The sequence below is a fragment of the Carex rostrata genome, chromosome 27 (assembly GCF_964058835.1).
Source record: "Carex rostrata chromosome 27, lpCarRost1.2, whole genome shotgun sequence".
Taxonomy (NCBI): domain Eukaryota; kingdom Viridiplantae; phylum Streptophyta; class Magnoliopsida; order Poales; family Cyperaceae; genus Carex; species Carex rostrata.
In genome coordinates this window covers 1972726-1994592 of record NC_135944.1, presented here as the reverse complement: position 1 = coordinate 1994592, position 21867 = coordinate 1972726, and the positions used below count along the sequence as shown (strand labels likewise).

At 32.2% G+C, this 21867-nt stretch overlaps 1 protein-coding gene across 1 annotated transcript; it reads right to left on the bottom strand.

The window, feature by feature from the left end:
* Nucleotides 1–2712: 2712 nt before the first annotated feature.
* On the bottom strand, nt 2713–7989 carry LOC144544961 (serine/threonine-protein kinase 52-like). The gene is made up of 6 exons (XM_078293520.1): nt 7559–7989; nt 5915–6036; nt 4854–5065; nt 4134–4308; nt 3536–3670; nt 2713–2925 (listed from the first exon to the last, which is right to left on the bottom strand). The coding sequence occupies exons 1-6, from the start codon at nt 7848–7850 to the stop codon at nt 2719–2721; spliced, it is 1143 nt and encodes a 380-aa protein (XP_078149646.1). The 5' UTR covers nt 7851–7989; the 3' UTR covers nt 2713–2718.
* Between the last annotated feature and the right edge of the window lie 13878 nt (nt 7990–21867).

Below are 21867 nucleotides of genomic sequence, written 5' to 3'. Positions count from 1 at the left end.
ACTTAGATATATGTTGTTTTAGTTTTATGGAAGTTTCTCAAAATAAGAGAGAAGATCATGGTGCTTTTTTCTAGAGAAAAGAGAGAAGCAGTGATATACACTTGTTGGAAGTACAATATTTGATCGAATAAATTAGCCGTCAATATTTTTATTCTAACAAAATAAAAAATGCTAATTTTAAGATGAACAATTCTTATTCAACAAAAGATTTATGCAAAACGTAATTAAACAATGCAGGCTATTATTAATAAATTTTATTTTACACTAGCGCCTGAAACGAACTGAGTTCGAGGTGCGAATGTATAACTGAGCTGGAAAGATAACCTTCAAATTAATGTTTAAAAAAACTTAACAAACAATACTCATATCAACCTAATTTTACCCTCCAATTCTTTCCAGCCAAAATAGAAGAAATCTAACAAAATCACACGCCTTTCAAATTATAATTCGTTTTTCGTGCGTAAAAAAAAAATATATGAACATCTAGTGAGTGTTTCCAAAGTTATATAAAATATGTATAAATTCAATCTTAACAGCACTCAATTCAAACACAAGTTCGTGATGCATGGAATTCTAATAAAATAATCTCAATATAAAATAAAATAATTAAGAATTCAATTTTCCATTTTGCATTAATTCAAATTAATTGCTTAATAATTAAATATTTATTTTGCCTCCAAGTAAAAACATTTAACTTTTCTCTAATAAAATCATACAATATATGTCTGGTAGGAGGAAGTTGGAAAATCAAGCAGTGTAAAAGCGGTATTAAACTGCATTTTCTGAAGTAACAGATAAACACTCTAACAAGCTGAGCTATTTCCTCTTCTAGCTTCTCATTTTAATTGAAATTATAAAAATAGCTAAATAAATATATTATTAATTTTGGTATCCCAAAAAATAGGCATTTTACTTACCAATGCAAAATTTTTGTAGGAACAGTTAGGGTCGGTGTGAAAATTTGATTTCTCAAACTAAAGAAAAAAAACCAAACAAGTGAATCAAATGCTTTAATGATTAAGTATGGCGGGTGAGTAAACAATAATTATAATAAAGAAAAAAAATAAAACAAAGTGTCTTTAGTAATGTTTTATTTCTAATAAAAAGAAAAAAAAAAAGATAGCACAAGACTTAAATGTGTAGTGACCACAAAATTAATATTGACTATTTCAAAACTAAAATATAAATTAATGTGTCTATTCAAATCATATTATTAAAAAGCCGCTTAATTCACAAACATATATTAATATTATTTATTTTTTACTTAATTTGATTTCCTCCAAAATTTTAAACATATATAAAATTCAATTTTTCTTTTATGAAGTTTAACCAAATAATATTAATTTAAGAAATTAAATCCACAAGAAGGAAATAAGTATTTGTTTCGATTGGATGTAAATATCAACACTTCCAATTAGCATGATTCATGTGCATATAAGTATCAAATAACATTTTATGTATGAAGTTATAACATTTTTTGCATGAAGTTATAGCATTTTATACGTGATATGAAAACATAATATTAGTTTAGACCAATACATCTTGAATTAGTACATTTTATATTGTACTCATCCAAAATGGGAGATTTTTTGTTGTCCTTCCATATAACCACATTTACAGGCTAATTTTAGAAATTGATCCTTCCATATAATCCATTATAATTTTAGGCTTAATATGAAATTTTTAATGAAAACTTGGGCTTTTTGACAAGGCAAATTAAAAGGATATATATGATACATGTGCGTATTATTATTAATTTTTTTAAAATAGCAACAACGCATTTATGGGGGACCTAGATGTCACGAACTCAACGACAACATTTTGCAAAAACAAAAGAGTTGTTATCGCCAGCTGGTAAAGGCCCACTGCAAACTGCAAACTGCGAACTGCTGCTATTTCAGCTCAGTCTGAATTGAATTACTAGTATTGTGATTTAAAATTAGCTAAATGTTAGATTATTTATATTATTTTGTTCATTGAGTTTTTATCATTTTATGAATCATATTGATATTGATGCATGGATTTTTTAGAGGATTTTTTTTTAATTTATGCTACAAGAATTTAAAACAATGAAACGGTTCGGAGCTGTGCAAAACCCAAGCTTTCAATCCTCTCTCAAAACTATGAGATTTCTAGATATAAATTAAATACTTAATTGTTAAGAAAAAAAAAAAAAAAAAAGGAATCAATTCTAAACTAAAACTTGGTATTTCAAACTTTTGTCCAATATGCTTTAGCACAAATATTTATGGACTCGTGCCTTCCAATTCGGGCCAGATAGGCCCAGATTCTGAGAGCCCAATTATAAACTAAAAATTTAAAAAATACTTTAGACGATCCAGGCCCGTTTACTCATAGCCTTATTCTTACAAAACTGAATTTTGATATCATCAAAAGAGGAATCAACAAAATGTACTCACAACAAAAAGGGAAAATAAAACAGAGATCGATGGATCACTATCACAATTTACATTCAAATTAAGCCATTATTATTCACTGCAAGCAAAATGGTTTACAAATTATACTTACCGCTGCATGTATTCCAACTAAGATTTCGCTTATATAATATTATTATATAAACCAATAACAATATATTCAACACCAACCCCCCCAGAAAGGAATTCAAATCATAAATAAAAAAAAAGAGAATCAAAATCACTGACCTCTGACATCCCCCCCCCCCCCCCCCCAATCATAAATTATTAACAATCAATAATTTCAGGGGCCGCGTGTCCGAAAGAAACAGAAACAACCAGTGTTCTGGCCTTCTGGTACCATACCGCCTCCTTTGCTGGTATCAAGAGATTCCAAGAGTTGTACCACTTCATCCATTTCAGGTCTTTTATTTGGATTAGCATCCCAGCACCTCTTCATGATGTTCGCAAATGCATTGGGACAACACCGCGGGATTTCCGGCCTCAGATTCTATTCAACAATTTTTTTAAAAAAAAATCATCAATACATATATAGAAAATATCAGTATGAGTGTGTACAAGTCCAAAATTTTGAGGCTATGGTACTATGCATAGCGTGGATTGGTCCATAGGAACCAATCAATATCTTTGTTTTCAAAGTTCGAATAGTCAATAGGAACCAATCAACATGGTCTCCATATAAAAATGTACTTGTAGATCAAATTTAACATTTTTTAGAATTTTTTTACTATTTTTTTTAAGATAGGTAAAAAATCACTATAGTTTTGAATGGTCTGGAATTGATCAAGTGATATTCTACCTATAAAAAAAGAATAGTAAAAAAATTCTAAAAAATGTAAAATTGATCTACATGTACATTTTCTTATGGATATCGTGTTAAATGGTTTATATAAGACTATTTGGACTTTGAAAACAGAGAGTACCATAGCTTCACTCTTAATTTTTTATCTTGACTGAGACCATAGAGAGATAAAAGGAATGCTTGAAATTCATACATCATCAGATGATTACCACACCAAAAACTGGCACTGCATATTTGTCAGAAATAATGTGTGAAAACGTACCAAAAGAACATTACAGAGAGAGAGAGAGAGAGAGACCTGATGCACGACTTTTGATGACACATCAGCAAAGCTAAGATCAGGGTAAGGCATGTCACAGCAATAGATTTCCCAAAGGCAAATGCCGAAGCTGTAGACGTCACACTTCCTATTGTATGGTTTTCCCTCCAGAACCTGTCATATGCGATTCAAAATAAAAAATGAATGAGCTACTATACTATTGCTTTCCTTTCCAGACTCATTTGCCCTTGGAAACCAACCAATTAGAAGACTCGACATTATTTTGAAACGTGCCACATATTGTTTTTCTTAATACAGGATAAAATGGGTAATTTATAAATTTAAAATGAGTTTTAATTGAAAAGACAATAACATGGGTAAATTTGTTAGTTTTTGAGGGGTAAATATGATAATACGAAATTTAGAGGGTGGAATACATAATTTGCTTCAAAGTTCTGCACTTTTTTATATTCATTTGCTTTAAAGTTCTACCAGCTTGGTACAACTTGGTTTAAATAATAGTTACAATGAGGCACAATTACACGAACCCTGATCTAGTCTTAATCAGCCATAATTTGAGGAAATTTGGCAGCAAATAATATAAACATAAAGAGAAAAAAAAGATAGAGGGAGATACCTCAGGAGCCATATAGCCTAGTGTACCAGTGGCACCAGTCATATCTTTTGGGTTCTGAGCCTCAACACGTGCAACACCGAAATCAGCAATTTTGAGATTTCTTTGGGTGTCTAGTAACATATTCTCACTTTTGACATCTCTGTGCACTATCTTCCTAGAGTGCAAATAACACAACCTAAACGAGAACAGTTAAAGGAAAGGAAAAACAAAAAGAAATTATAAATATCGTGGGTTTTAAACAAACCAAATATCATGATTTCATGTCTGCTCCCATAGGGGTGTTCATTGGATTTGTTTTATTTGGTTTTCAACCGAACCAACAAATTTTGTATTAAATGGTTCGGTTGAATATTTGAATTACTTGGATTTTTTATATTTGGTTTGGTTCAACGAGACAAACGAAATTTACTTAATATTTACTTGAATTACTTCGGTTTCTAAAATTTGGTTTGATTTAATATGTCTTATTTCGGTTCGACTGATATATATCTTGATATTTATTTCTATGGTTATTAAATGTATTGGTGTATGTATTCTGTTTAGATTTTTTTAAATTAAATCTCTTATTTCAATTCAACCAAACAAACCGAAACTTGATTCGATTTTTTTGGTTCAGTTGTTATTTGGTTGGTTCGGTCAGATTTTTGAAAACCAAATAAAATTTGATTTTGACTATTTTAATTTAGTTTTTCCAAACCAAATTAAACATATAACACTTACCCTCTGGAGAGATCCAAAGCAAGCTGTACAACAACTTTATACGCAAGTTTTCTACGGCTGTTCTTGATAAGATACTGTTTTAGTGTACCGCCTTGTTGATACTCGACCACTACACAACACGCTCTTGCCGGAAGGTTTGTGCTTCGGCCTGTACCAGTCGAGCTGTTCTCTGGTAATCTCAGATCAGTTGTACCCATTGATGCACCAACAAACTGCACCAAAGGGTAAAACAGTCAGTAAAAGTTATTCAAGCATAGAGTGAGGCTACAGTAATATGCATACAGTGGCCCGCTCTATGGAGTCATATTTTCATTTTTAAAGTCTAAATAGTCGACCAAAACCGTTCAACATGATGTTCATATGAAAATGTAATTGCATATACCAAATTATATAATTATTAGACACTTTTTACTATTTTCTTACATAGGTACAAAATCACTAGATTTTAAATTGTGGACCATTCAAAAGCAGTCATTTTCTAGCTATCTAAAATAGTAAAAAAAAAAAATCTAAAAAATGTAAAATTTGATCTGCAAATACATTTTCATATGGAGATCATGTTTAACAATTCGGATCAACTACTTTAAAACCAAGAAAAGACAAAAATACAAAATATGTCAGGCAGGTTGATGGTACCTTATTGTAATCATAAGGTTGATAACATACAAGCACAACCATGTAAAACTTCATAAACAAGTTCCATAACTATCCTATCCCCCATTTTATTCAAAGAGTAGGGTACAAAACCACTTTTTTTAACGGTCCAGAATCTTCTCAACAACAGTAATTATGTACCTATGTAAAAAATAGTAACAAATTTCCAAAAAATATAAATTTTGGTCTCCAAACATATTTTTATATGGAGATCATGTTGAGCGGTTCAGATAAACTGTTTTGGACTTTGAAAACAGAGATATGATTGGAGCACGAAAACAATGGGGCATTTTAACCCTGCTCTCATTCAAAATATCTCAATTATCACTCTTTCCCTAGTTTGTCCTCGAAAAAAGAGAACAAAGAGGAGTTGCTTTGGTTCCATTAAAGAAAACAGAGAGACATGCCTTGGTGACATTCGGATGGTCGAGCTTGTGCCACACAGCAACCTCTTGCTTGAAAGATGCGCGAAGCGCTACAGTTTCAGCCTCTGTTGCGTAACCATCCTCTCCCCAGTCTAATATTTTAACTGTGTCACATATCAAAATCATATGTTTATCAATCCTTATACAAATAATTAAAAAAAAAAAAAGTAGTTTCCATTGTCAATTGCTACAAGTACTGTCATTTTCTTATGCATAACAAAATTAAGGAATTTTAATAATATATCAATATGATCACTTATTTAATAATATACCAAAATTGCAATTTCATATGAAAACAAAAGGACAAACTCTCATGATGCTCTTTCATATGAAAATTACGTTTCAAAATAATTGAAGAAATATCAAATTTATATAAGAATTTTATACCATCGAAATATATATTTAGAGATAAAACCAAGGTTCTAAATAGCGTTTATAGCGGCATAGCGGGGAGACAAAAAAAAAAAAAGTTTTAGCGAATAGCGCAGCTATAGCAAAAGCTATCATAAATAGCGTTTTTTTTTATTTCAAAAATTATATTTTATATTTCTACTAATAGTAAACATGTCTCATCAAGAAAAAAAACACCAAATTGATTAAGAAGTTCTAATATTAATATTGAACCAATACAAAGTTCAAATTGTCATTCAAAATATTCATAATTCAAAAATTATCGATATATTTTATATTCAAAATATACCACTACCATATATTAATGCATGATACAAAATTTAATTGATATAGCGGTATAGCCCGCACATGTTCCATTATATTGATATAGCTTGATAAAGTAAAAAAAGTCCATCTAGACATTAAGGCCCGTTAAAATTGCAAAATTATAAGCCATGTAGCATAGCGGACCGCTATTGCCGCTACGCGCTACACGCTACACGCTATAGCGTCCGTAGCTCGATTAGCACAGTTTTACCCCGTAGCTTAGCTTTTTAGGTCCAAAACCGCTATAGCTAGCTATTTAGAACACTGGATAAAACCATTCTATTGACAAGAAATTATGTGAATAATTGAACATTTAAAATTACATAAGGTAGATTCCAAAATTAGGTTTTGTTCATTATTCTAATTAAATGTTTGCTTATCTCCATATCACCTTAATCTAGCATGTCGCACATTTAATAGTAAGTAAATTTTGGCCATTTCCCGCAACATTCATTCACACATACAAAAGAAGAACTTTAAAAGAAGAAACGTGTACAATCCAAATGCAATTTATAAAGACACCTTTACAGTACTTTATAGAACTAGATGATAGTATATCTCTTTATATTACTGAAATATATAAAATTCGAAAACTGGAAAGGTAAATTAAATTAGGTATTGCATGCCAAAATTAGGCACTTTCCATATATGCATAAACGACCCGTTAAATATCACTATCAGTAAAATTGAGCCTTAAATAGCCTGGTAAAACTTGAACCTTTTGTCACTATCAGTAAAAATTGAACCTTTAAAATAATATAAATTTTTTACTCATGCAATTTTAAACCCGATTCCTTCCATGCAAACTTCCAAATAGATAATTCGAAGTATAAAGCATTAATTGATAGAGATTTGGCAACCACAAATTTCATAAAATTGAACAAAACGAGATTGAATTGAATTGAATACCTGCTACATCCTGGCCATCGTAGGTGCCACGATAGACAGTACCATAGGTGCCATGAGCGATCACATATCGGATTTCGAGCTTTAACGGATCGATTTCCCAATCTTCTCTCGGACCTTGCGGTGCGCCTCCCCCACTAGCAGCTTTATCTTTCGTCCATCCTTTCGTGTAGTGCTTCTCGAGCTGTATATCTAAACTCTTTAGATCGATCTTGTCCGCTCTGATATAGGCATCGTTCCCGTCGAAACTCCTCGATTGCCTCAGTTTAGAGGCGCCGCCGCTGCTATCCGCCATGGATGGATGGATGAAGGATGGAACCCTAGAGAGAGGGGTCGAGTTTTGAGCGCTTAGCACGCAAAAGCGTGGCGCTTTTTGAGGTGAATCGAAATCGAAGCGTTGAAAGGTTGAAGAGAGAAGAGGAGAGAGAGGAATTGGTATCACCTAAAAAATTCGAGAGAGGAATGTTTTTTAAATCGGAAATTTCCAGAGATGTGTCACTGACAAGTGGGATCGAGTAATTCAGAGTGATTGACCAATTTGAGAGAGGGGAATGTTTTTTAAATCGGAAATTTCCAAAAATCACAATTCAACTGCGACTTGTTCTGTGATGTTTCACTGAAGAGTGGGCCCGGTTGATTCAGATTGATTGACTAAAAATCGCAATTCAAGCGCGACTGCCGACCTGAGCTATGATGTCTCTCTGACAAGTGGGCCCTAATATTTCCGATGGATTGACCAAGATCGCAGTTTAAGTGCGACTTGCGCTATGACGTGTCTCTGGCAAGTAGGGTCGAGTAATTCAGAGAGCAATGTTGTTAAATCGGAATTTCCCAAATATTGCAATTCAAGTGCGACTTCGGGAAGATGTTTCACTGACAAGTGGAGAGTCGGGTAATTCAGAGAGGAATGTCGTTAAATCGAAAATTTTCATGTGTAACTGGTGCAATGATTTTAGGGTAATTATAATTTCTCTCACGTATTCATCTCTCATTTCATCTCTCAACTAAGTTTTTATTTTATTTATAACTATAACGGCTATTTTTAACAACATTTATTTCTTTCATCTTTCTCCTTTTCTCTTCCACCTCTATTTTTCTCTTTCATCTTCATCTTCTTCTCTCACCTCCGTCTCCCTCTTCCACTTTTGCCTCTCTCACCTCCGCCTCCCACCTCCCTCTCTCACCTCCGCCTCCCACCTCCCTCTCTCACCTTCGCCTCCTACACCTCACCTCACCTCTGCCTCTATCTCCCTCTCCCACCTCCGCATCCCACCTCCTCCTCTGCCTCCGTTTTTCCATCGATAAGCTCCCCTCCCTCTCCCACCTCGAAAATGGTAAATACAATAAGCTTCATCCCTCTTACACTTTCGCCTCGATTTTTTCCCTCTACGCCTGCTGCTCTCGCTCCAGCGAACGTTCTGCCGGAGATCATCCGTCACTCCATCCCAATCAAGCATGCCTCTGCTAGGAATGAATACTTCAACATGTATGAATGAATACTTCATTGTGTATGAATGAATACTTCAATGTGTATGAATGAATACTAGAGCACGTCTCTACCGGGTCAGATCTGTCACTGTCGATCATATCAAAATAATTTTGTATATGTATATGCAATTAATCTCTTTCATGTTTATATTCCCCTTCCTCATGAAGTAGCGATTTTTGCAAAGAACAAAACTTTATTAATGGTTAATTAGACCACTGCGTATTAAATAAATGATATAAAAATAGAAAAAAAAAATAGAGATATATGAATGAATACTTGATGTCTTAGATATGAATACTTCAATGTGTATAAATGAATACTTAATATCTTAGGTATGAATACTTGCGTGACAATATATTAATACTTGTGCAATGGACAACTCGAAAGTATGTCATCATAGATCTCATTTGAATAATAAAACTGTGTAGAAAACGTTCGTGGTTTTAGATTTGCAAAATTCTTCACAGATCGTCAGAAATATTGGTTAGATTGAACGGAGAAAAAAACTCACCTCTAAAAACATGTAAAAGATGGATGAGTGATGTGTCCAGTTTTTATATTTGCATTTACACAACGAGGATTAATACTTTCTCAATAAGAGATGAATACTTGTGCAACGGACAACTCGAAAGTATGTCATCATGGATCTCATTTGAAAGATAAAATTGTGTAGAAAACGTTTGTGGTTTTAGATTTGCAAAATTCCTCACATATCGTCAGAAATATTGGTTAGATTGAACGGAGAAAAAAAAATACCTCTAAAAACGTGTAAAAGATGGATGAGTGATGTGTACAGTTTTTATATTTACACTTGCACGACGATGATGAATAATTTCTTGATAAGGATAAATACTTGTACAACAGACAACTCAAAAGTATATCATCATGAATCTCATTTTAAAGATAAAATTATGTCAAAAACATTCGTGGTTTTAGATTTGCAAAATTCCTCACTAATTGTCAGAAATATTGATTAGATTGAACGAAGAAAAAAAAATCTCACCTCTAAAAACGTGTCCAGTTTTTTTTTAAAATACTTGATATATTAGGTATGAATACTTGATGCATTACAGATGAATACTAGCGCGCGCCAGTTGTAAAATCTTTCAAATATTATGTGGTCCCCAAATAGTAAGTGGTCCCCCTAAGTAGTTAGTACTTATTGAAGTAGTTAATGACTGGGGGATGAAATGGGGGATTGTTACGAGGGATAGCTAGGTGCTTCCAAGATTTTAACATATTTTAACAGAGCAGTTTTAGCTTGATGCAATACACGGACTATATAATCAAAACAGTTCTGTATGTGATTTATGCGCTGCATGAAGCCAAGAATGTTCTGTTAAAATCATTAAACGACAAGTTTGGCCTGGTAAGTCAGATTGACTGACCAATATTTTAGCTGGTAAAGTTTGTCAAAACTCAAAAAGCAGCTCTGCTTTTTTTTTTTTTTTGAAGGAGCAGCTCTGCTTTTAAAAGCTCCTTTTGCTGTTCACATTTTTTATACATACTTTTTGTTTCCTTTTCAAAAAAGTATTATGTTCCCTTTTATCCCTTTTTTATGTAAATATTCCATTTACCAAAGATATTCTGTAGTGCTGTAGAGATGAGATTTACCAAAGATATTCTGTAGTGCTGTAGAGATGAGATAGAATTTCTCTGGTAAACCAAAAAAATTGACCAGCTAAGGAATGTTTTGACCAGTGTTGTAAATAATAGTATTCATGTGTGTTCGTTGGACGGATGGAATACTATTAAATGATTAATCGGTATGCAATCATTAAATCAGAATTGTGAAGATAATTTGACAATTACATTAAAGTTATATGAATTATTAAAATTATTAATTTAGCGTATGAAACTTATCAAATAAACTTATTTTAACTTAGTTTCATTATTAATTAATAAAATTTTATGAAATTGTCATTTACAAAAACTCAGATTAAATAAGATAAAGTATAATACATAAAAGAAACTAATAAATAAATAAAAAATAATATTAAAATTGACCAACTAATTAGTTGTATAAACAGAAAAGAATGATTTGTAACAATTTGATCACCGGCAATGACTAATCAGCTGATTAGTTGAACTAAACGGTCGTTTCTACAACACTGGTTTGAGTTTTAATTTTCAAAAATTATCTTATAAGCAAAATATAACGAATTCAAACTGTATAAACTGAACTACTTTACAATTAATGTGTTTACATACAAAAATTTATAAATCTGCAAAATCATTTGTCAAGTGGTAAAAAAATAATAATAAATAAATACATTATAATTAACTTAAGAACTTTTTTTTTTGCAACTTGATATATGTTACTAAATGAATTCAAAAAATTATAAATTATGTACTTACATGCATCACTTGTAAAATATATCAGTTTGAGCAATTTGAATTTTTTGTTTGAAGACTATTTGTTAGATTTTGAAAGTCATTGACATTTAGATTGAATATAATATTATTTTGTTGACAGGTGCAAAAATCTGTAATGCAATTGAACTTAAAAAAAAAATCCAAGCTATAAATAAATAATTATATACATGAAGAAAGAGTTCCAAGTAAAATGAAATCTTAGTCAAAATAATAAATAAAATGAAAGCTAAATCTTTGTAAATTAAAAAAATTGTACGGATGCCCTTTTTTTATTTACACCCATTGAAAGAGTTCCAAGTATTGAGGGACAATGACAATTTTGTCTACCACCTTATTGCTCTATTTATAACCTTTATTAAATGATAAATTACCCGTATTTATATATATATATATATATATTTTTTTTTTGTTTGATATGGATTGAATATTAGATAGATACAGATTGGATATTTATTAAAAAATTTGAATTTCATAATATTTATCTAATTATAATGATGAATATTATTTTTTCAATAATATATATATTAAAATATATGATATATATCTATTCGAATACGAATAATTGAAACGTAAAATTCTATCTAATACGAATCTGATATTATCCACTCCGTTTTCACCCCTATGGAGATAGCATTTCTCCGATAAAAAAAAAATGACCAACTAAGAATGTTTTGAGTTTTAATTTATAAAATTTATTTTATGTTCAAACTAATCTACTTGACGATTGATGTATTTAGATACAAAAATTTATAAATGCTCAGAGTTATTTGTCAAGCTATCAAAAAATGATAAGAAAATAAATACATTGCAATTAACTTTAGAAAAAAAAAATTTCCGCTTGATATATATTACTAATAAATGAATTCAAAAATTTATAAATCCTCGAAGTTATTTGTCAAGCTATCAAAAAATGATAAGAAAATAAATACATTGCAATTAATTTTAGAACTTTTTTTTTTACCGCTTGATATATATTACTAATAAATGAATTCAAAATTTTATAAATTATTCATGTACATGCATCATTTTTAAAGCATAACAGTTTTGAATTGAAATACAATATTTTTTTGCTGACATGTGCAAAAACCTGTAATTACAATCGAACTTAAAAAAAATCCAAGCTATAAATAAATAATTATATACATGAAGAAAAATTCTTACCTCGGTTTTGGATTATCCACGGTATCAAATCTTATTAGTCAAAATAATAAATAATATGAAAGCTAAATCTTCGGCCATTTTTATTAATACTCTAAAAAAAACTTAATTTTAAAAATAACCCTGCATTGGGTTTTTTTTTTTTTTAAATGACTCAATCGCCAGGTCCATGGGCGGCCCAAAAATGGCACCAGACCGCCCCCCTCACAAGCAGGTGTTACATTCCGAAATTTTAAAACTTGATTAAATGGATAAATCGATCATTTGACTTAAATAAAAAGTTTAATTAATTTAACGATCGTTCAGAAATTTTCTGACCGACTAAAACGAAACAAAAATTTTGAAATATAAAGGAAGTATGAAATTATGTATATTAAAAGTTAGAGTTAAACATAAAATAAAATATAGCACTATAGATAAATTGTAACTATTCGGTAAATTCATAACTTAAAAAAATTTGTTACAAGTTCATGGAATTTTAGAAAAGGAAATAAATTGACTCGTTAAGTAAATGACCTAGTTGAAATCTAGATTTAAAATATAACAATACGAATTATTTGTACACATAAATTATGAAATTTATAAATCTTGTTTATTAATGAATTATAGAAGTTTAATTAAATAAATATATATATAAATAGAGATGTACAATTAATACCAAATGATTTGAATATTAGAATAGAGAAATAAAAGTACAAAATATTCATACGAAATTAATTGCAAAATTTTACGAAACTTCGATTCGAATTTATAAAAGAAACAGACTTTAAAAAAAACCAATTAAAAGAAACAATGTTTAAATTCTGAATTGTTTAGACCATTTGATTCATCTAGCACGGATCTTGAATGCTGCAATTTAAAGTTTGGAATTATATTAACCTCCCATCTGATCCAGCACGAATCTTAAAGCAATCCAAATTAATAACCCCCTTCTCTCTTCCCTCCTTCTCTACCGTGACAGACCCCCCCCCTCTCCCCAGCCCCGTCCCTCCCTCTGTCTACGCCAAACCCAAAGAGGGTTCCGCCCCTCCGCCCCCTCCCGTCGCCGGCGAGCCGCCCACGCCCCACGGCCACCCTCTCCTCTCTCTCCTTCTCGGTTCGGACAACCCCAGCCCGCCCCCTCTCTCTCTCGGTTTCTGCCTCCCCTCCCATGAAACCCTAGTTTCTAGGGTTGAGGTAGGTGCTGCCTCGGTTCGATTGATGCTATCCCGGTGCTGTTCTGGTGTTGATCTCTGACGGCCGTGTTGCTATTCTCCTTCGTGCTAGCTCAATTTGGGTAATCTTTGAAGTGCTCGGTTAATTGATCGGATTCTTGCCTTGTCGGATTGTTTCATTAAATACACCTTTGCTCGGGTTGTTGATTTTCCCGACAAAGGTGCTGCCTTGTTGAGGCTGTTCTGACCTGTTGCGTGGCTGTGTGTTTCCTTGCTCTGTTCTGGTGTTGCTGTGTACCTTGTTGTGCATTGTTGCTGTGCTGACTTGTGTGTCTTGTTGTTTCTGTTCTGTGCTGACTTGTGTGCCTTGTTGTTTCTGTTCTGTCAGCTGTGCTGACCTGTGATGTTGCTGGCACCAGTGGTACCAGCCCAGTGTTGTTACTGGTACGGCTTGTGCCTGATTTGTTTTGCTGGTCCTGTTGATGCTTGACCTGGGCTGTTCTGTTGTGCTGGTTGTGCTTGATTGTGTGTATGTGCTGCTGGTACCAGTGGTACCAGCCCAGTGAACTGCTGGTACTGTGCTGAATTGTTATTTACCAGACCTTGACTTGACAGGGACCAAAAATGTAAATAAATTAAATAAGTAGGCCATTGGATTAAAATGTAAGACATGCATGAGAATTTTATACATGGGATTTGAAAGTGAAAATAGTTATAATGAACTTGAAATGAATTATAAATTTTAAATAGGAGGCTTAAACCTTTACTAAATTATGGGTCTTTAATTAAATTGAATTGGAAATAAATAATTGATCCGTAAATGGGCCAAAGTGAAATAATTGAGTAAATTGGGCCTTTGAGTGTTTAATTGGATAAATAAGGTGAATTGGGCTTGTAATTTCATAAGCCTTGAAATATTGAAATGAATATGACATGATGTGTATATATAAATTTGGAATTGGACTTGAATTAAAACGATTATAAATGAGCTGAAAGGTATAAAAGAATTGACGAATTAAACGACGGCTTTTGGAATTTAAGTTTTGATAATGTAACCGAACTAAACCAAGTAATCGTATAATATAGGTGTAGGCTCAGTCGAGCCAGATTTCGCGAGGCAATTCGAGACGCCTGATCTTTAAATTAAGCGGTACGCTAGTCATAATAAGGTGCGGGATTCTTGGACTTGTTTGATACTTTATTTTCAGGAATTAAACTGTGTATTCGTTTGTCATGTTGAATATCATTGATTGCATCATTGAATTGTGTATAGCATTTGCATAGCCCAATCAAATTAAACTCGAATTGATGTGACTTGAGTGATCTGCATGCTGGTATGGTTGTAGGTTGTGTCGATCTATTATGATCTGATTTGATTGAAAGTCACCACGATTTGATTTGATATGTATGTGAATGGATTTACGAAGTTAAGCACTTGGATCCAATGAATTTGCCAAGTCGGGCTGTATGCTGACTTGGATTCCCAGGATCCTAATGGCCTTAGGTGAACGGCCCTCGATATGCCCAGTACCGGTTGGGACGAGGGAGGGTGATTATGTTATGAGATGTGATTGGAAATCGTGGGTGACATGTGTAACGTCTGTGGCTCTGTGGCATTCTCCTACGTGTTAATGCATTTGAAAGGTCAATTGAATATTACGACTATTGGAATGATTCCAGAGAGGATTTTCTTTATATGATTCAAACCAGACCTTAATAAACTGTTAAGCCAAGCGATTGCAGATGGGTGTCAGATAAAGGGTCCAGCGGTTGGCCATCTGTAGGTGTCAGTAACCCTACAGATGTGGGTTTGATAATGGTTCAGCTCGAAAGAACATCTGTAATTGCTACAAGCCCTATTGAATTGAGTTATTGAATTGAGTTAAGCCAAAATATATGTTGTGTTTGAAATTCATCTTGGAAATTCCGTAAACTGTGTTTCAGGTTGATAAATTGTTGTCGAGTAGTGGCATTCTGTTGTTTATGATTATATATATCTGTTTGCATTGTTATTGTTTGGGTTTCATTTTTGAATATAGAGTTTGATTGCAAGTCCAATAATCTAAACTGTGGCAAATTTCGCACTGAGGATTTATTCTCACCCCCACCCTCCCGATTATTTTCAGGTTCATTACACGGACGCAGCGAATGAGGATATTGGTAATGCATATAAAAGATCCACTGCCTTGCGTGTATATGTGACACCTGATAGATACACGCGGCAGGCTGTCAGACCCCGGGGATTTGGGGTGTGACAGCAGGTCACAGCACTAGCCACGGGCGGTCCTCTTTTTTTTTTAGAGATCTTAGTATTTTGATTTAAATAATTTTGTGAATAAAAAGTTTTCTTGTTTAGAGTGTATGCCAAAAAATAAGACATTTAATATATTTATGAAGTGATGTCGTAACTCTTTATAACTTTGATTTTATTTGTCAATTGGATATCACAAGTGTAAATATAACACTAATTAAGGACTTGGCATTTATTCAAAAAAATTCAAGTTCTGACAGCTTGTTGATCTTCTTCTCTTTTTCCGGTTTTTATAATATATGTATAATATATACATATACACATACATACATACATACATACATACATACATACATACATACATACATACATACATGCATGCATGCATACATGCATACATAGATACATATATACATATATACATATATACATATATACATATATACATACATATATACATATATACATATATACATATATACATACATATACACATGTAGAGTAAGGCTACGCTACTTCGTGAATTAAACATGGCGTTTTAATTCGTGCTCATATCTCTAGTTTAGAAGTCCAAATAGCCGATCCAAACCATTAGATGTTTAATCTATATTAAAATGTGCTTGGAGACCAAATTTTACATTTTTTTGAATTTTTTTACTATTTATTAAGATGGTTTGAAAATCATTGATTTTTAATACCTACCGTCGAACGAAAACTTAAACTAGATTTTTGAGGCACTAAACGACGTTTTTTTCTTAATTCTGATGCTTCCGATGCGACAATGCCTTGTCCTCTCCTTTCCAAAAAGTGCTCATACGCGTAAATTCGACTTTCCTAGCCAAAGTTATGGCTGTTTAAAGTTTTTTCGAAAAATAAACTTTGAAAATTCATAACTAACTTAGCCAAATTTGATATTTTTAGTGCATTGCATTATATCAGTGGCCTTTGCCTAGTGCTTGGCTGCTGAGTTTGGACTTGATACCATACCAGAGGTCAGTCTAGGATACTTTGTGTATGGACAGAGATCTAATTTGATGTTTGAACATATTTTAGTAGCTTTAAACTATTGTTTTAGTACCATAAATAAAGAAAAGAAAATCAACAAACTATTTTTGAATAAAGGCCAAGTCCTTAATTAGTGTTATATTTAGACTTGTGATCAGGGCCGGTCCCGAAGATTTTGGGGCCCAGGGCGGGAGCAAATTTTGGATATTTTTTGAACAATTTTTTTATCAAAATAATATGTGGAGAACCCCTATTGTATTTATCTTTAGAATAATTAATATTAGAATTTCTAATAAGACCATTCTCAACAAGCAAATTTCTAATCGGCCAAATCGGATCGGAAACTCATATTTTATTAGCAGAAACTTGTTTTTTCACTAAAATAATAGAAAAATAGGTAAAATAATTAATTAATTAATATGAGACATTAGTGCTGAAATTATTATTTTTCTTTTAGTGTTCAATAAGTTAAAATTAATTTCAAACCAATTTTAATAAAAATGACAAACTTCACAGCATGGATTGTCTTCATTTTTCTAATGAAAATTAACGAGACAGTAAGCTTGTCTTCATTTCGTCTTAGTTAACTAGAACCTCTTCAAATATAGCATGGATTGTCTCCATTTCTAATGTATTGATTTCTCTAGTACTGCGATGTAGGTCGCATATTAATAATTTAGGCCCACCTACTGTTGGGGTTTACGGTGTTGTAACCAAAATCCGTTTAGGCTTAAGCTGCGGAATGACCGTAGAACAAAAATTTCTACTGCCAACTTAAGCTCAGGATTAAACGGGGTATGTCAGGAAACTTTCCAAGGCGGTCCACCTTCAGTATTCCTTTGGCATCAAAACCCAATTTAATCATTTTTACAGATATACTCCATGATTGATTTCTAAAACTTTAATCTACTTAGCAATTAAATAGATTAATATAGCATACTTATACCTTGTTTCCAAATCACAGTTGGAATGCAGACCGAACGAGTAGAGCCTCACCAAGGAAGGAATCGACTCGGAGTATCACACGTGTGATACCTCTATCGGTTATCCACCAGGACTAACCGGAGAGCGGTTTATTTCTTCTGCCAGAAATACCGTAAACCGCGGAATTATGCAAAAACACTATTCACGGGGAAAAAGACGAAAACTCGTAAACACAAATTTTTGGTTGCTCAGTTTCATCAATATGCAAAACTGACATACCGCGAAATTCGGTAAAACACTATTCATCGATCCCGTAAATATACTTCACAACAACTCGCAAGATTATACGTCAACTACGTATAACTTTCTTTTCTCAACCGAAACACTATTTGGGAGAGAAACCGAGAACGAGAGAAAATACCGATTCGATTCTGCACGAAACGATACGTGTGAATTAGTGATTTTTCTCTCTACCCCTCCACCCCTATTTATAGGGTTTAGGGTCGGTTGCCAAAAGACCAAAATGCCCTCCAAGTTCGGCCTATTTACAAGATATGCCATTGAATGGATAAGGATGACATGTCATGTGGATAAGATCGATGACTTGTCATCTGGATAGGATCGATGACATGTCATGCGGAAAGGACGAATCTGAAAAGACCCGAATGCCCTCGGCCCGAATACAAATAATATTCGTATAATTATTCTGAACAATTATATATATTTTTTTCTTGCGGTTGTTATTTCGGTAATTTATACAATGTGTCCTGCACATTTATAAATTAACCGGTTAACTTTTATACAACGTGTCACACACGTTTATAAATTAACCAATGTTTTTGCTTGTTATTTTTACATAACATTTATAATTTAATTATAACACGTATAATTAATTATAACCATCTTACTATTGATCATAACCAATTTATAATCAATCACAATAAGATTCTCCGATTAACTCCTATATGGTGTGACCCAATAGGATCTGTGTTATGTTGGTAAATAGAGTTAAAACTGTTTTAACTTCTATAATCATGAGCGGCATCTAGCAGCACATCATGACCATCCAATTACACAGATGATGCTGTACTGTACAATATCACGATCCAGTAAACAATTTACTTGTGTCTGTTCTTCTGTCTCATAGCTATCAGATCAGTTTCAAGGTAGATGTGTGTCATCTTTGCTAACTGTATCTTTTCTTGATCTTGAGTAGATTATCAAATATAATTACTCTTGTAATTATACCGCATGCAGATAATCTAACTCTACCAAGGGGCCCAGTGATGCTATAGCTCGTATAGAGATACGAGGGACAAATAGTATTCTTGGTAAACTATCACTTCCTCAGCTAAGCTATACATATGGAAAAGCTACCGTTATGACTGCTTTTTACAGACAGCGGTGGATAACAATCACCCATACATATTTTTCAGTGGGAACGATAAATACCTCATACTGTAGAACGTGATACTGAATGAAAACATAAATGACACGAACACAATTCTATTTAATGTTTCATTCAGGGTCTGTCAAATACCATGTTCCTAGAACATGTATCTATGTGATTAAAATGACATCTTGTGTCAGGTGGTTTGTAAAACTTAACCATCTTTTAATCCACATACTAACCTTATCGCGGTAATTAGTGTTCCTGCTAATTACCTTGGTCAGTGACATTTTAAGAGTATATATCATCTATATTATGGAGTTTCACAATTTCAGTCATGAACTCGAAATGATCCATAAATTCAATAATACTCAAGGCAACAAAATGATATATAAATAAACATTCAATTCATGAACAAAGCTTTATGATAATTTATCGTATTATTGACTTCTAGATTATTACAAACTAACACCTACAACATCATTCTTTCTAATGTTTTTCTGTCCCGCACTTTACCAAACATTCCGAGAACCTTTCTTCTCCAATCAGTATTTTAACCCAGTCAAAATTGCAAATTTCTCCCCCCAAATCGGACGTGGGTGGTAAGTCGTAACACTTCACTTCTCCTTAAAAATTGCTTCAAATCTTGAGAATCATTTCCAAACCGGCTCCAAACGTCAAGAATCGGTGAAGAATCGCTTGATTAAGCCAGTTTGATCCGGTTTTTCATTCTATGATTTTTAACATATACAATTTTTTTTGGGGGCCCCATTGAATTTTGGGGCCTGGGACCGTTGCCCTGGCTGCCCTGGGTCAGGGCCGGGCTTGTTTGTGATATCCAACTGACAAATAAAATCAAAGTTATAAAAAGTTACGACATCTCACTCATAAATATTTCAAATGTTTTATTTTTTGGCATACACTCTAAACATGAAAATTACTATATATTTTGAATGGTCTAGAATTTTAAAATCAAGTGATTTTTATTTTTTTATTTAAAAAATATTAAATGTACTAAAAAAAATATAAATTTTAAGGTCATATTAAGTTGTTCGAATTGACTGTTTATACTTTGTAATAAATATATATATTTATAGTACAGATCGATATGCGTCATGTATAGTACCGTAACCTCACGTTTTATTCAAATTGTGGGATTGCGAAACTTTCAAAATACCAATTATTCAACTGAAGTAAATTTTATTAATAAAAATTAATATTACTTTTGGTTATCAGAACAACTTTGAGAATAATCCAATATTAATCATATTAGCCTACTACTAACACTAAGTAGGAATTCAAATTTTCTAAAATAACTCAAAATTGAGTTTTAATTCAGACCGTCTGTTTCTAATCACGCGAAAAATAAAGGATCTCGTGAATTTTCAAATTGATTCGGTTTCATCCGAATTTTAATCGAACGGTCCGAATTACAAACTCAAAATTAAAGGAAAAAGGAAAAAAAAAAGTGACTAATTGTATAGTCACATTAAAATTGACCTGACACCCCATTGAATTTGAGTTTGTGGAATTTTTCAAATTAATTTGTTTCAGTCTAAATTCTGATCAAGACGGTTTCAATTTTAAAATTTGAGTTAGTGATGGAAAAATACCACATAAAAATTGACCAAACACTCCATTCAATTTTAGTTAGTAGAATTTTCAATTTAATTCGTTTTGGTTTAAGTTCTGATCGAGACAGTCTGAATTTTAAATTTGAGTTAGTGGAAGGAATAAAATCAAATGTTCTCTTATAAAAAGATTGACTATAGAATTAAAGGAAAACAAAGTTTAGATTAACCTATTGATTCGTATTAATTTCTAGTTTAGTACTTATATAATTATTAATCACATCATATATAATTGACTAGACACCTCATTCGTTGGTGGTTGGTTGTAGTGTTGCATACAATAGTACACAACATATATTAGTATAAAAATACTAATTTATCACACATGGAAATATAACGAGATTTCTTTTTCTATAGAAATTAATAAAAAAATAAGATAAAAATAGAAAGAGTACATTAGGTTTTTGATTGGTAGAAAGATCGGAAAATTTTTTACTGATCCTAATAATTCAAAAGTTTGGATCGGTCGAATTCCACCGATCCAAAGCAGATTTTTATTTTTAATTTCCTCAAGTAATATATAGAAGAATTCTATTCATCTATGCGTCAGATTAAAAAAAAGAAAAAAAACTGAGTTAGGATTGGTAGGAATTCTACCGATCCAAACTTTTGAATTAGTAGGATCAGTAAAATTCTTTTCAAATATAATTGTCTATTATTGATTCCAAAATCGTTGATTTCTCCTTTATTTTTTCTTTTCCTTTTTCGTGTAAGAATGATGAAAATTCGCGGGAAAAAAAAATGAAGTCTTCAATAGTTATATAAATTTAATAAATTTAATATAGTTTTTGTTTCTATATAAAAAATAAAAAAAACTTATTGATATGGTCTTTGATATCTATTTAAAATTGGCTAGTTTTGCTGTAAAGACGTGGCGAATATTTCAAAAATTGATATAATTTGATTTAAAAATTTGAAATCAAACACACACATC

Bases quoted from the DNA above. Each gene is read 5' to 3' on its own strand.
- LOC144544961 (XM_078293520.1), bottom strand. From the start codon at position 7,850: ATGGCGGATAGCAGCGGCGGCGCCTCTAAACTGAGGCAATCGAGGAGT. The intron at 6,037-7,558 runs GTATTCAATTCA...TATGTGACACAG, and splicing joins CGATGGCCAGGATGTAGCAG to TTAAAATATTAGACTGGGGA. The intron at 4,309-4,853 runs GTAAGTGTTATA...GTTCTCGTTTAG, and splicing joins GCTTTGGATCTCTCCAGAGG to GTTGTGTTATTTGCACTCTA.